Source organism: Chiloscyllium plagiosum, unplaced genomic scaffold (genome assembly GCF_037043375.1).
Source record: "Chiloscyllium plagiosum isolate Xiang-an unplaced genomic scaffold, Cpla_swu_hap1 HiC_scaffold_6, whole genome shotgun sequence".
Taxonomy (NCBI): domain Eukaryota; kingdom Metazoa; phylum Chordata; class Chondrichthyes; order Orectolobiformes; family Hemiscylliidae; genus Chiloscyllium; species Chiloscyllium plagiosum.
The window spans coordinates 88,200,103-88,212,795 of NW_028270144.1; the positions used below are offsets into that span (position 1 = coordinate 88,200,103).

The window sequence follows — 12,693 nt, forward strand, 5'->3', positions numbered from 1 at the left end:
ACTCATTGACTGAATTTGCTTCCAATTAATCATTACACTAAAAAATAAACAATTTTCATCCTTACACTCAAAATCCCCCAGGAGCTCTCCACTCCTTATCTAATTGCATCCAGCCTCAAAACCTGCAAAGCTCTGCCTCTATGCAGCCTAACTGCAGCCTCTTGAGCATCGTCAATTTTGTTTATTATCACTTTTTTTTGGTGGCTCTGGAATTTTCTTTGTACATGCCTCCTCATGTTTCCTTAATTTGCTTCTCTTATACCTACTTTTTTGATGTAAAGTTTGGTCATCTGTCTACAGAAGAAAATATAGGCAGTGTTAAATTTTAACACTCCTCTAAGTGCATACCCTGGAGTGCTTTCCTATTTTATAGTTACTGCATTAATGAATGTTTTGGTAACTTTTTAAAGCATTTTTCTTATGTAGTTTTTTTTTTAACATATGGATTCAAATAGAATCCATAACATTGTACACCTCTCTTATCTGTGACATCTTTTATTTTAATTTGATTGAGAAGCAATCTGTTTGATTAGACTATTTACTTCAACATGATGGAATTTCAAAAGCAGAATTGTTGATTTGCATTAGGAATATGGTCCTAACTATGATAATTTTTGCCCCAGGACTTGAGTGAGTTGTACACAGTACTTCAGCATCAGGAAGGTGGGGTCAACTATAATTTGTAGTTTCAATATCTTGTATCCTGTGTTCCAACTATTCTGTCTTTTGAAATCCATTGTTTTCTCCAAACCAGTACAACTATTTCCAGTCAAATCTTCACACAATCATCACTTCTAACTATATTGTTTTCTTTCTTTTTGTTTATTTTTTCATTTGGGATTTGAGGTATACCAATAAGGGTAGCATTTGTTGCCCTTGAGTGGTGTTCTGCCAGATTGAACCACTGATGTCAGCCTAGTGTGTATACTCAATACTGCTATTAGGAAGACAGATCCTGTTTTTTTTTTTTTTTGACTCCCAGCAGTAAAAGAACAGTCATTGTAGCTTATTGATGTGGTGGGAGCCTGCATGTCCTTGTGTTCCCATGCATCTGCTGCCCTTGTCTTTCTAGGTTTACAGGTTTGGAAGTGGCTCTGAAAGGAGCCTTGGTGAGTTGCTGCTGTATTTGGCACATATTGTTGTCACCATGTGCCAGTCAAGGGAATGAATATTTATGATGGTGAATGGGTGCTGATCAAAGGATTGTCTTATCGTGGATGATGGTGAACATCTTGTGACCATCTATCCAAAAATGGTCTCATCAAATCATTCTTCCTCCAGTTTATTTTTTAACCAGTATCATTACAAGTAAGTGATGTATTCTCATTTTGCTTTGTCACAGGATTTCTTCTGGTGATTTCTTTACTGTGATCCAATCTTCCTTTGATAATGAAGCAACACCCTGGTTTGGTCTCATTGTTTGTCTGTGGGGTAAGGAATTTGTCATTGATAATCACTTACTGTTTTGGAATATCTGTATATTGTACGTGATATATTCATACCATGGTTGATGTTAACAAAATGATGAACTGTTTAGCCTGGTATGTGAAATTCAAATTTCACAGATTCCAGTGAAAATGATATTGATTTTTGGCATCACTTACTGTTATGGCTCACTGGGTTGATAGAAATGGAGCTCTGATATTCCCAAAATGGATACAAAGCTAAAGATAGTTTACAAAGGTATAAATCTTTATTGTTCAAATGCAAAATTCTCAGTTCACCTGTGTTTTAGACCCAAGTTAACAAACACATGATCAGTTTCCTATACTTCACAACCAACTTAAAATCTAATTTACAAATACTTTCTAGGTATAGGTAAATATTAAACCATTTATGTGTAACTCCACTAGTTAAAGGTTCCAACCCTTTTAAAACACCTGCACACAAATATACAAACAAATCCAGGCAGTTGCAAAAAAGGGTGTTACAGGTGGTGGGAAACACTAGAATTATCGCCATGGTTGTCAGGGCCTGTTGCTACACAATCTTCTTCCTACAGGTACTCTTGGTAGCTCACAGAAGGCATAGAGTGGTTTGTACTTAATCTCTATTGGAAAAAGCCTGTGGTTTTATTGAGATTTTTATTTACTGAAGAAGAAATGACTTTTTTTTGGACCACCAGAAAGAAAACAATGTCTTCTGCAAACATTCACACCATAAGCTGTTCAGCTGTTTGGGAACCAATCACAACAGCTGTTGACAGACAAAGTCTTTGTCATTGACGAGTCGTCACCATTTCACAGACTAATCAGCTCCTGCAATTTCCCTTTATGCACACCCCTCCTCACACTCTCTGCTCATTCTCTGTTCTGTCTCTCTCACCCCATCCCCACTACATGAATAAACAGTGTAAATAGAAATTGAAGAACTGCAGATGCTGGAAATCTGAAACAGACATTGAAATTGCTGGTGAACCTCAACACATTTGGCAGCATTTGTGGAGCGAAAGCAGTGTTAACACTTTGAATCCAGGAACCCTTCAGAACGGAGTTCTTGTGGCACATCCTTAACTCTGTCAGGACGCCTGGATTAGAGTCCCACTTCACTGAGAGATGTATAATATCATCTCTGAATGGGTTGATCAGAAAATATCTATAGACTTGTATGTCTCCCCTTTTTAACTGATAATTATGAACACCACACAGCTTGGAAAGACTGGAGTAGAAACTGTCATGCGATTGTGTTAGAACTGGGCACCATGATAAAACGTGGGATTAATACTCTGAAATTAAAAATTCAACAAAACGTTAGAAGTAATCATCAAAACAAAAGTACTGGTAGTTTCTAAACTGAATCTGTGTATTCTTGTCCTATTGATCAATGTATTATCCAACTTTTTAAATTTTAAAATTGATGTACAGATGTCACCACACAGCATTTCTTAACATTATCCTTCTGCCATGGTTCCCACTGACCTGTCAAACCTAATATTCACCCATTCAACTTTATATCTGCAAACCTAAATTGAATCAGCCTGACAAGAATGACCTTTGTCATTAGTGGGTTCATGCAAAGGATGTCAATAGAAGGGATAAGGTAAATAAGGTGAAAATTTGCAATGAAGAAACAAGATGTTGAGAATTCAGAACATGTCTACCAGCATCTGAGAAATGTAGGTTACATCCCAAATATGAGGTGCTCCTTCAGCAGAGCTGTGATTTCCTGTTCGTGGAGATAAACAATGTTGTAGCAGTCACCTGTTTAGCTCCAACATGCCTGCTTAGACTTGTGTACATGGGTAACAATAGCCTGGCATGAATCTGCTTCTAGGAAAATGAGGCATATAGAGGAAGCTCACAGGAATGAATGAGTAGGGTTGAGAATGCAGACTTCATGTGACTGTAAGCGTGAGAGAACAGAAACTGAAGTTGCACTACTTCAATGTTGTGGTCATTTCGGAGACCTGGATAGAGCAGGGACAGGAATGGTTGTTGCAGGTTCCAGGATTTAGATGTTTCAGTAAGAACCGAGAAGATGGTAAAAGAGGGGGAGGTGTGGCATCATTGGTCAAGGACGGTATTACAGTTGCAGAAAGGATGTTTGGGGACTCATCAACTGAGGTAGTATGGGCTGAGGTTAGAAACCGGAAAGGAGAGGTCACCCTGTTGGGAGTTTTCTATAGGCCTCCGAATAGTTCCAGAGATGTAGAGGAAAGGATAGCAAAGATGATTCTCGATAGGAGTGAGAGAGACAGGGTAGTTGTCATGGGGGACTTCAACTTTCCAAATATTGATTGGGAACACTATATAGTTCGAGTACTAATAGATGGGTCTGTTTTTGTCCAGTGTGTGCAGGAGGGCTTCCTGACAGTATGTAGGCAGGCCAACAAGGGGTGAGGCCACATTACATTTGGTATGGGTAATGAGCCTGGCCAGGTGTTAGACTTTGAAGTAGGTGAGCACTTTGGTGAGCGCGATCACCATTCTGTCAGGTTTACTTTTAGTAATAGAAAGTGATAGATGTATACCACTGGGCAAGAGTTACAGCTTGGGGGAAAGGCAATTACGATGCGATTAGGCAAGATTTAGGAAGTATAGGATGGGGAAGGAAACTGCAGGGCATAGGCACATTAGAAATGTGGAGCTTATTCAAGGAAAAGCTCCTGAGTGTCCAAGATAAGTATGTACCTGTCAGGCAGGGAGGAAGCTGTGGCTTACGAAGGAAGTGGAATCTCTGGTCGAGTAAGAAGAAGGCTTATGTTAGGATGAGATGTGAAGGCACAGTTAGGGCACTTGAGGGTAACAAGGTAGCCAGGAAAGACCTAAAGAAAGAGCTCAGAAGAGTCAGGAGGAGACATGAGAAGTTGGCGGATAGGATCAGGGTGGACCCTAAGGCTCTCTTTAGGTATTTAAGGAATAAAAGAATGACGAGAGTAAGATTAGGGCCAATCAGGGATAATAGTGGGAAGTTGTGTGGAGTCAGAGGAGATAGGGGAAAGCACTAAATGAATATTTTTCGACAGTATTCACTCTAGAAAACGATAATGTTGTCGAGGAAATTACTGAGATACAGGCTACTAGACTAGGTGTGATTGAGGTTCACAAGGAAGAAGTATTAGAAATCCTGCAGTGTGGAAATAAGTCCCCTGGGCCAGATGGGATTTATCCTAGGGACCTCTGGGAAGCCAGGGAGGATGTTGCCGAGCCTTTGGCATTCCTCTTTAAATCGTCATTGTCTACAGAAATAATGCCAGAAGACTGGAGGATAGCAAATGTGGTTCCCCTGTTCAAGAAGGGGAGTAGAGACAACCCTGGTAATTATAGACCAGTGAGCCTCCCTTCAGTTGTTGGCAAAGTGTTGGAAAAGGTTATAAGAGATAGGATTTATAATCATCTAGAAAATAATAATTTGATTAGGGATAGTCAGCATGGTTTTGTGAAGGATAGGTCATATCTCACAAACCTTATTGAGTTCTTTTGAGAAGGTGACCAAACAGGTAGATGAGAGTAAACCGGTTGATGTGGTGTATATGGATTTCAGCAAGGCGTTCAATAAGATTCCCCACAGTAGGCTATTGTACAAAATGTGGAGGAATAGGATTGTGGGAGATATAGCAGTTTGGATCAGTAATTGGCTTGCTGACAGAAGACAGAGGGTGGTGGTTGATGGGAAATGTTCATCCTGGAGTCCAGTTACTAGTGGTGTACCGCAAGGGTCAGTGTTGGGTCCACTGCTGTTCATCACTTTTATAAACGACCTGGATGAGGGCGTAAAAGGGGGTTAGTAAATTTGCAGATGATACTAAGATCTGTGGAGTTGTGGATAGTGTCGAAGGATGTTGTAGGTTAGAGACGTAGATAAGCTGCAGAGCTGGGCTGAGAGGTTAATGTGGACAAGTGTGAGGTGATTCACTTTGGTCGGAGTAACTGGAATGCAAAGTACTGGGCTATTGGTAAGATTCTTGGTAGTGTAGATGAGCAGAGAGATCTGTGTCCATGTACACAGATCCTTGAAAGTTGCCACCCAGATTGACAGGGTTGTTAAGAAGGCATACAGTGTTTTAGCTTTTCTTAATAGAGGGATCAAGTTCTGGAACCATCCAGTTATGCTACAGCTGTACAAAACTCTGGTGCGGCCACACTTGGAGTATTGTGTACAGTTCTGGTCACCGCATTATAAGAATGATGTGGAAGCTTTGGAAAGGGTGCAGAGGAGATTTACTAGGATGTTGCCTGGTATGGAGGGAAGGTCTTGCGAGGAAAGGCTGAGGGACTTGAGACTTGAGGCTGTTTTTCATTCGAGAGAAGAAGGTTGAGAGGTGACTTAATAGAGACATACAAGATAATCAGAGGGTTAGATAGGGTGGACAGGGAGAGCCTTTTTCCAAGAATGGTGACGGCAAGCATGAGGGGACATAGCTTTAAATTGAGGGGTGATAGATGTAGGACAGATGTCAGAGGTAGTTTCTTTACTCAGAGTAGTAAGAGTATGGAATGCTTTGCCTGCAACGGTAGTAGATTCGCCAACTTTAAGTACAATTAAGTCGTCATTGGACAAGCATATGGACGTACATGGAATAGTTTAGGTTAGATGGGCTTTAAATTGGTATGACAGGTCGGCGCAACATTGAGGGCCGAAGGGCCTGTACTGCGCTGTAATGTTCTATGTTCTAATTTTAAAGTGTAAACATCCACCAATAAACTAAATGAATAAAATTTTATTTATTGCTTTCAGGAACAGTTTTTTTGGAAATGTGGAAAAGGATTAATGCAAAACTAGTTTATGAATGGGATGTTGACAACTTTGAAAATGATGAGCCACCCAGACCTGAGTTTTATGGAACAAATGTTAAAAAGGTATTTGTTTTCATTAATTTTACATTCTTAAGCCTGATTATATTGTATTGTCTAGTCACAAATAGTTTTGTTTATTAGGTGTTAATAAATTCTGAAACTAACTTTCAACAAAGTAGAAAAGCACAATTTGGGGCAAAGATTTGAATTTGATTTACCATTTAACATGACGTGGCTAATTTGTTTATTTGGATATTCGTAATCCTGGTCCATTTAGTTAGAGGATGATCATGTGTACTCATTGATTATAGAACCTCTAATAGTCAGAGGGAAATTGAGAAACAAATTTTTAAGGAGATCTCTTATCTGTAAGAATAATAGGGTGGTTTCAGTAGGGGTCTTTAACTTTCCAAACATAGACTGGGGCTGCCATAGTATTAATGATTTAGATGGAGAGGAATTTAAGTATGTACAAGAAAATGTTCTGAGTCAGTATGTGGATGTACCTACTAGAGAAGGTGTAAAACCTGACCTCCTCTTGGGAAATAAGGCAGGGCAGGTGACTGAGGTGTCAGTGGGGGAGCATTTTGGGGCCAGCGACCATAATTCTAATAGTTATAAAATAGTAGTGGAAAAGGATAGACCAGATCTAAAAGTTGAAGTTCTAAATTGGAGCAAGGCCAATTTTGACGTTATTAGGCAAGAACTTTCGAAAGCTGATTGGAGGCAGATGTTCGCAGGTAAAGGGACGGCTGGAAAATGGGAAGTCTTCAGAAATGAGATAACGAGAATCCAGAGAAAGTATATTCCTGTTAGGGTGAAAGGAAAGGCTGGTAGGTATAGGGAATGCCGGATGACTAAAGAAATTGAGGGTTTTGTTAAGAAAAAGAAGGAAGCATATGTAAGGTATAGACAGGATAGTTTAAGTGAATCCTTAGAGTATAAAGGCAGTATGAGTATACTTGAGGGAAATCAGGAGGGCATAAAGGGGACATGAGATGGCTTTGGCAAATAGGGTTAAGGAGAATTCAAAGGGTTTTTACAAATTAAGGGCAAAAGGGTAACTAGAGAGCGAATAGGGCCCTTCAAAGATCAGCAAGGCGACCTTTGTGTGGTGCCGTGGGAGATGGAGGTGAAACTAAATGAATTTTGCATCAGTATTTACTGTGGAGAAGGACATGGAAGGTATAGAATGTAGGGAAATAGATGATGCCATCTTAAAAAATGTCCATATGACAGAGGAGGAAGTGCTGGATAAGTCCCTGGGACCTGATCAGGTGTACCCCAGAACTCTGTGAAGCTACAGCAGTGATTGCTGGGCCTCTTGCTGAGATATTTGTGTCATCAATAGTCACAGGTGAGGTGCTGGAAGACTGGAGGTTGGCTAACGTGGTGCCACTGTTTAAGAAGGTGGTAAGGACAAGCAAGGCAACTATAGCCTGTTGGGCAAGTTGTTGGAGGGAATCCTGAGGGAGAGGATGTACATGTATTTGGAAAGGAAATGACTGATTCGGGATAGTCAACATGACTTTGTGCTTGGGAAATCATGTCTCAAACTTGATTGAGTTTTTTTTTTGAAGAAGTAACAAAGAGGATTGAGGGTAGAGTGGTGGACCTGATCTGTATGGACTTCAGTAAGGTGTTTGACAAGGTTCCCTATGGGAGACTGGTTAACAAGGTTAAATTTCATGGAATACCAGGAAAACTAGCCAATTGGATACAGAACCAGCTCAAAGGTAGAAGAGAGGGTGCTGATGGAGGGTTGTTTTTTAGACTGGAGGCCTGTGACCAGTGGAGTGCCACAAGGATTGGTGCTGGGTCTACTACTTTTCTTCATTTACACCAATGATTTGGATGTGAGCATAAGAGATAGTTAATAAGTTTGCAGATGACACTAATATTGGAAGTGTAGTGGACAGCAAAGAAGGTTACCTCCAATTACAATGGAATCTTGATCAGGTAGGCCAATGGGCCGAGAAGTGGCAGATGGAATTTAATTTAGATTAATGTGAAGTGCTGCATTTTGGGAAAACAAATATTAGCAGTACATATACACTTAATGGTAAGGTCCTAGGGAGTGTTGCTGAACAAAGAGACCTTGGAGTGCAGGTTCATAGCTCCTTGAAAGTGGAGTCACAGGTGGATAGGATAGTGGACCAGGCATTTGGTATGTTTTCCTTTATTGGTCAGAGTATTGAGTACAGGAGTTGGGAGGTCATGCTGCGGCTGTACAGGACATTGGTTTGGCCACTTTTGGAATATTGTATGCAGTCCTGGTCTCCTTCCTATCGGAAAGATGTTGTGAAACTTGAAAGGGTTCAGTAAAGATTAACAAGGATGTTGTCAGGGTTGGAGGATTTGAGCTATAGGGACAGGCTGGGGCTGTTTTCCCTGGAGTGTTGGAGGCTGAGGGGTGACCTTTATAGAGGTTTACAAAATTGAGGGGCATGGATAGGGTAAATAGACAGTCTTTTCCCTGGGGTCAGGGAGTCCAAAACTAGAGATCATAGGTGAGAGGGGAAAGATATAAAAGAGACCTAAGGGGCAACTTTTTCACGCAGAGGGTGGTATGTGTATGGAATGAGGTGCCATAGGAGGCTGGTACAGTTGTAACATTTAAAAGCATCTGGATGGGTATATGAATAGGAAGGGTTTGGAGGGTTATGGAATGGGTGCTGGCAAGTAGGACTAGATTGGGTTGGGATATCTGGCCGGCATGGACTGGTTGGACCAAAGGGTCTGTTTCTGTGCTGTTCATCTCTGACTATGACTCAATACCTGTAAATTCTTTATCAAAGAATCTTATTTGTACCATTATAATGAAAACGTGGTAATTTGAGCTTGCATGCTATATGTGTGCTCTTTTGCTCTACAAAAAACAAGCTCTTTCATTTAAACAAAACTGCTTATTCTGAGCTATGGTTCCACGTACATAATTTCATTCTTGAGTGCTAAATTGGTAGACATGGTTTTCTATGCAAAATTCCATAAGTGGAAACAGTCCTAGGGTATGCATCCATAAAAACTAAGTTCCTCTTTGTCTACATTTGTGAAGAGTTTCACAATTTAAAATGTGGGGAAAACTGCAATCGGAATGCATTAACGGGCTAAACTTCCGCAAGGATGTGTCTTGGTTGACCAAGGATATAACTTGAATCTATGATCAATTCATCTATTAAAAGTCTGCAAAGTCGAACCTGGTGTTGTAACAAGGCACTTAAATTTAGCTGAGCATAACGTTTTTAAAATACCAAAGTAATAGTTGGGAATTCATTTGATGGTGTCTTAATGGTTTGATCCACCAAAGGTATGCAGAAAGGAAGCATGAGGTACTGTATGGTTTCACATTAAGCTGTCTGAGTGTGCAATGATGCACACTTATCTCCCACAGCACTGCAATAACACTACAATGGAAGCAATGATCAACATGGTCCTGTTTATGTAGGTCTGAAGAGAATCATGTGCCTGTTTTTATATAACTTCAAAATCTTTTGTATTCCATTGCAATCAATTACACCAAGAGTGGGCAGATGAAAATTTATAAAGATGCACTAAAGACCACTTTGAATTCTTGAAATATTGGGCTCTCAGTATTTTAGAAAGCACCCCCATAACAGCATGCCTGCTCAATCAGTTTAAATGAATTTGAGGTACCAACACCTAACATGTAATGTACCTGTTCAAACATGCTATTACACACCTCTGCAGCAAGTGGGACTTGAACCTGGGCCTCCAAGCCCAGAGGATGAGACACTACACTATACTGCAGGAGCCCTCAATTATAGTCACTTGTATATTGGCCACATTTAGCTTTAAAATGGTGTGTGTATAAATCAGTATGTGGGATGGGCACTTTCTCACATTAGCAACGAATCACTTAAAGGGTGATTCCTTCAGACCAGGAAGAGGAAATTTGGTCATCTATTAGGTCTATTTAACACATGTAGGTACTCCCTTGAGAATCTGACTCTCCAATTCACTCTACTGATCAGAAAACTGGTAAGTGTTACCATAAATATCTTTGCATGATGAATCGCTGTCACTTTATTGTTTAGATGTTTGATCTAGACATTTCACTTTTCAAAAAGGAAAACTGAATAATGTTTTATTTCAGCTTTACGTTTTGCTACTAAAGATGTTCAATATACTTGAACATTCGAAAGTGAGTACAAAACCATCTAGCTGTAGACCACAGGATAGATTCTTGTATGCAATTCTTGTTCTGATTCTTTAAATTGAAGGTCCTGTCCTAAATAGCACAAGTTTTAATCCTGAAGTCTCAATTATCTGGCTGGTCTTGTTGCTCTCTGGTCTATAGCAGAAACACTTAACATGGCTGGTTCATGAAATCTGAAGCTCAAATTCTGAAAATATAACTAGTTCCTTGATGGAAGCATTTAAGAATTTTAGGGGACCTTTCACTTAAAGAATTCAGGGAAAAAACTCTGCTTTAATTTATTTTTCATGAAATCTGCTTCAATACCAAATTGATATAACAGGGGAGGCACTGTATGGTGAAAGTTGCCAGAGGATGCAATCATAAGTGTTAACAAAATTTACATCAAACTTAACCTGACCCCTTTTTAGGATCATCCAAGCTACAATAAACTGATTTTGTTTTAAAGTGTGGTGAGATGGCTGCATTCTCCAACAAATGTTGTCCTCCATGAACAGTTGGAACTGGCTTAATTTCTCTTGAAGGAAGAATAATGTAAAGGCTTATCAGTGATATTTGTCAGGAACAGTAATAATGGAAACTTCTGGAGAATTGCTTTGTTTCGTGTTCACTCAATATTAAGTTGGCCTACTCACCTGGGAATTTATTATTCCACTTTCAGTATTGGGCTCTTGGTGGGCAATGATGCTGGTTATTGCCTAAATCCAGGACTTTTTTTTTTTTTTTACAGCTTGCGCTGATGTTTAAAAATCATGAGGTGGTAACAATTTGAAGATATAACTCAAAATTATCCAGGAGACAGGGAGGTCTGCAGATGCTGGAGATCAGAGTTGAGTGTGTTGCTGGAAAAGCACAGCAGGTTAGGCAGCATCCGAGGAACAGGAAAATCGACATTTTGGACCAGAGCCCTTCATCAGGAATCTTGATGAAGAGCTCCGGCCCGAAAAATCAAATTATTTTTTTTTCCCTGTCCTCTGATGCTGCCTGACCTGCTGTGTTTTTTCCAGCAACACATTCCCGGCTCAAGATTATCCCTCTAGTTTCATTGCATTGATGCCAGCTTTAGGGAGGAATGAAGGTCACTTTTTTGAGTTTATATTCAGTGAGCACTCTGTCATTAAGTACAACCACTTGTGTAAAATGGGAGGGTATCTTGACCCAATGAGAAGGTATAAAATCATGACAGATTTGTAGGGGCGGGGAGGGAACAAAATAACTGCAGAGTGGAATTGCTCTGCTTTAAATTTATTTCTTAAAGTCACCTTTCAAAGTCAACACCTGTTTTTGTGTGAGAACCTGGATTGAAGAATGATGAGCCTGGTGAATGCTATTGGGCTTCACTACATAGAACACAAAGGTTAGAAAATATCTAGAAGATGAAGGTTCTTGAAGAATGTAATCAAGACTATGTATGGATTTTCAGATTTTGATGCCAGCCTGCATTTTCTGCCCATTAGACAGTCCAATCCATGGTGTTGCACTGTCCACAGTTGGATTAGAAGAGTCTTGGATTCTAATCCATTCAAGCTGGAACAGGGATTAAAGCCCATGCTGTTGCCATCAATCTGACCCGTGCTGGGCATCCTGCCAATTTGTCCCCAAAGGAATCGGACTTGCAATAGTGGCTATCAGTGTAATACTTTAAATATGCAATCTGTTTGGCCATATCTCACAATCACTTTCTTTGGCCACCTGGTGTTATAATGGGATTTTAATTCTGAAGTTCTGGTTGCTTGTTAGTCCACAGACCTCCACTATAATACCCTAACCATCAAAAATCAAGGCTGGATCACTTCTAGTATCTATAATTGTTCAAATACCTGACCTTGCAGCTTCTGAGTAGTGACTGCTTTACTTTTCCACAAGTGGAATTTAATAGTAGCACACACTTGCCAAGTTAAGATCTGTTATACTGAAATTCAATATTGAAGGTGAATAATTGTTTTATTTAATATAACAATTATTACTCTCCAGAGAAATATTTCTGGATTTAAGATGAAGACAAATTCCATACAATGTGATAAAAGGGAGTAAAGTCACTAGGTGGGCACTCTGATGTGAAGAGCCTGAGAGTGGTCTTTTATAAAATGATGCACATCTTGACATAAAAGCAAATTGGAGATCTGAAATGAAATTTAGGAAATGCTGGAGATACTGAGCCAGTCAGGAAACACCTGGTGAAAGAAACCAATTCTACGTTACGTCAGATCTTTCTTCTGAACTGGGAGAAATACTTTTGTATTTGTTGGGATCGTAGCTACTAAGCTTTGCCTTGAGACC

The 12,693-nt window shown here is 39.9% G+C and overlaps 1 protein-coding gene across 2 annotated transcripts in view; it reads left to right on the forward strand.

Moving 5' to 3' along the window:
• The window catches only part of LOC122550752 (anoctamin-7-like), an 80,670-nt gene that overhangs the window by 33,844 nt on the left and 34,133 nt on the right, over positions 1 to 12,693 (forward strand). Inside the window, exons 8-10 of one of the 2 annotated variants that reach the window (XM_087988178.1) lie at positions 1,343 to 1,431; positions 6,178 to 6,299; positions 10,351 to 10,398. In XM_087988178.1, the coding sequence (XP_087844304.1) occupies positions 1,343 to 1,431; positions 6,178 to 6,299; positions 10,351 to 10,398 (259 nt within the window). The remainder of the gene's footprint in view (positions 1 to 1,342; positions 1,432 to 6,177; positions 6,300 to 10,350; positions 10,399 to 12,693) is intronic. The other variant, XM_043691958.2, reaches the window with a different exon arrangement.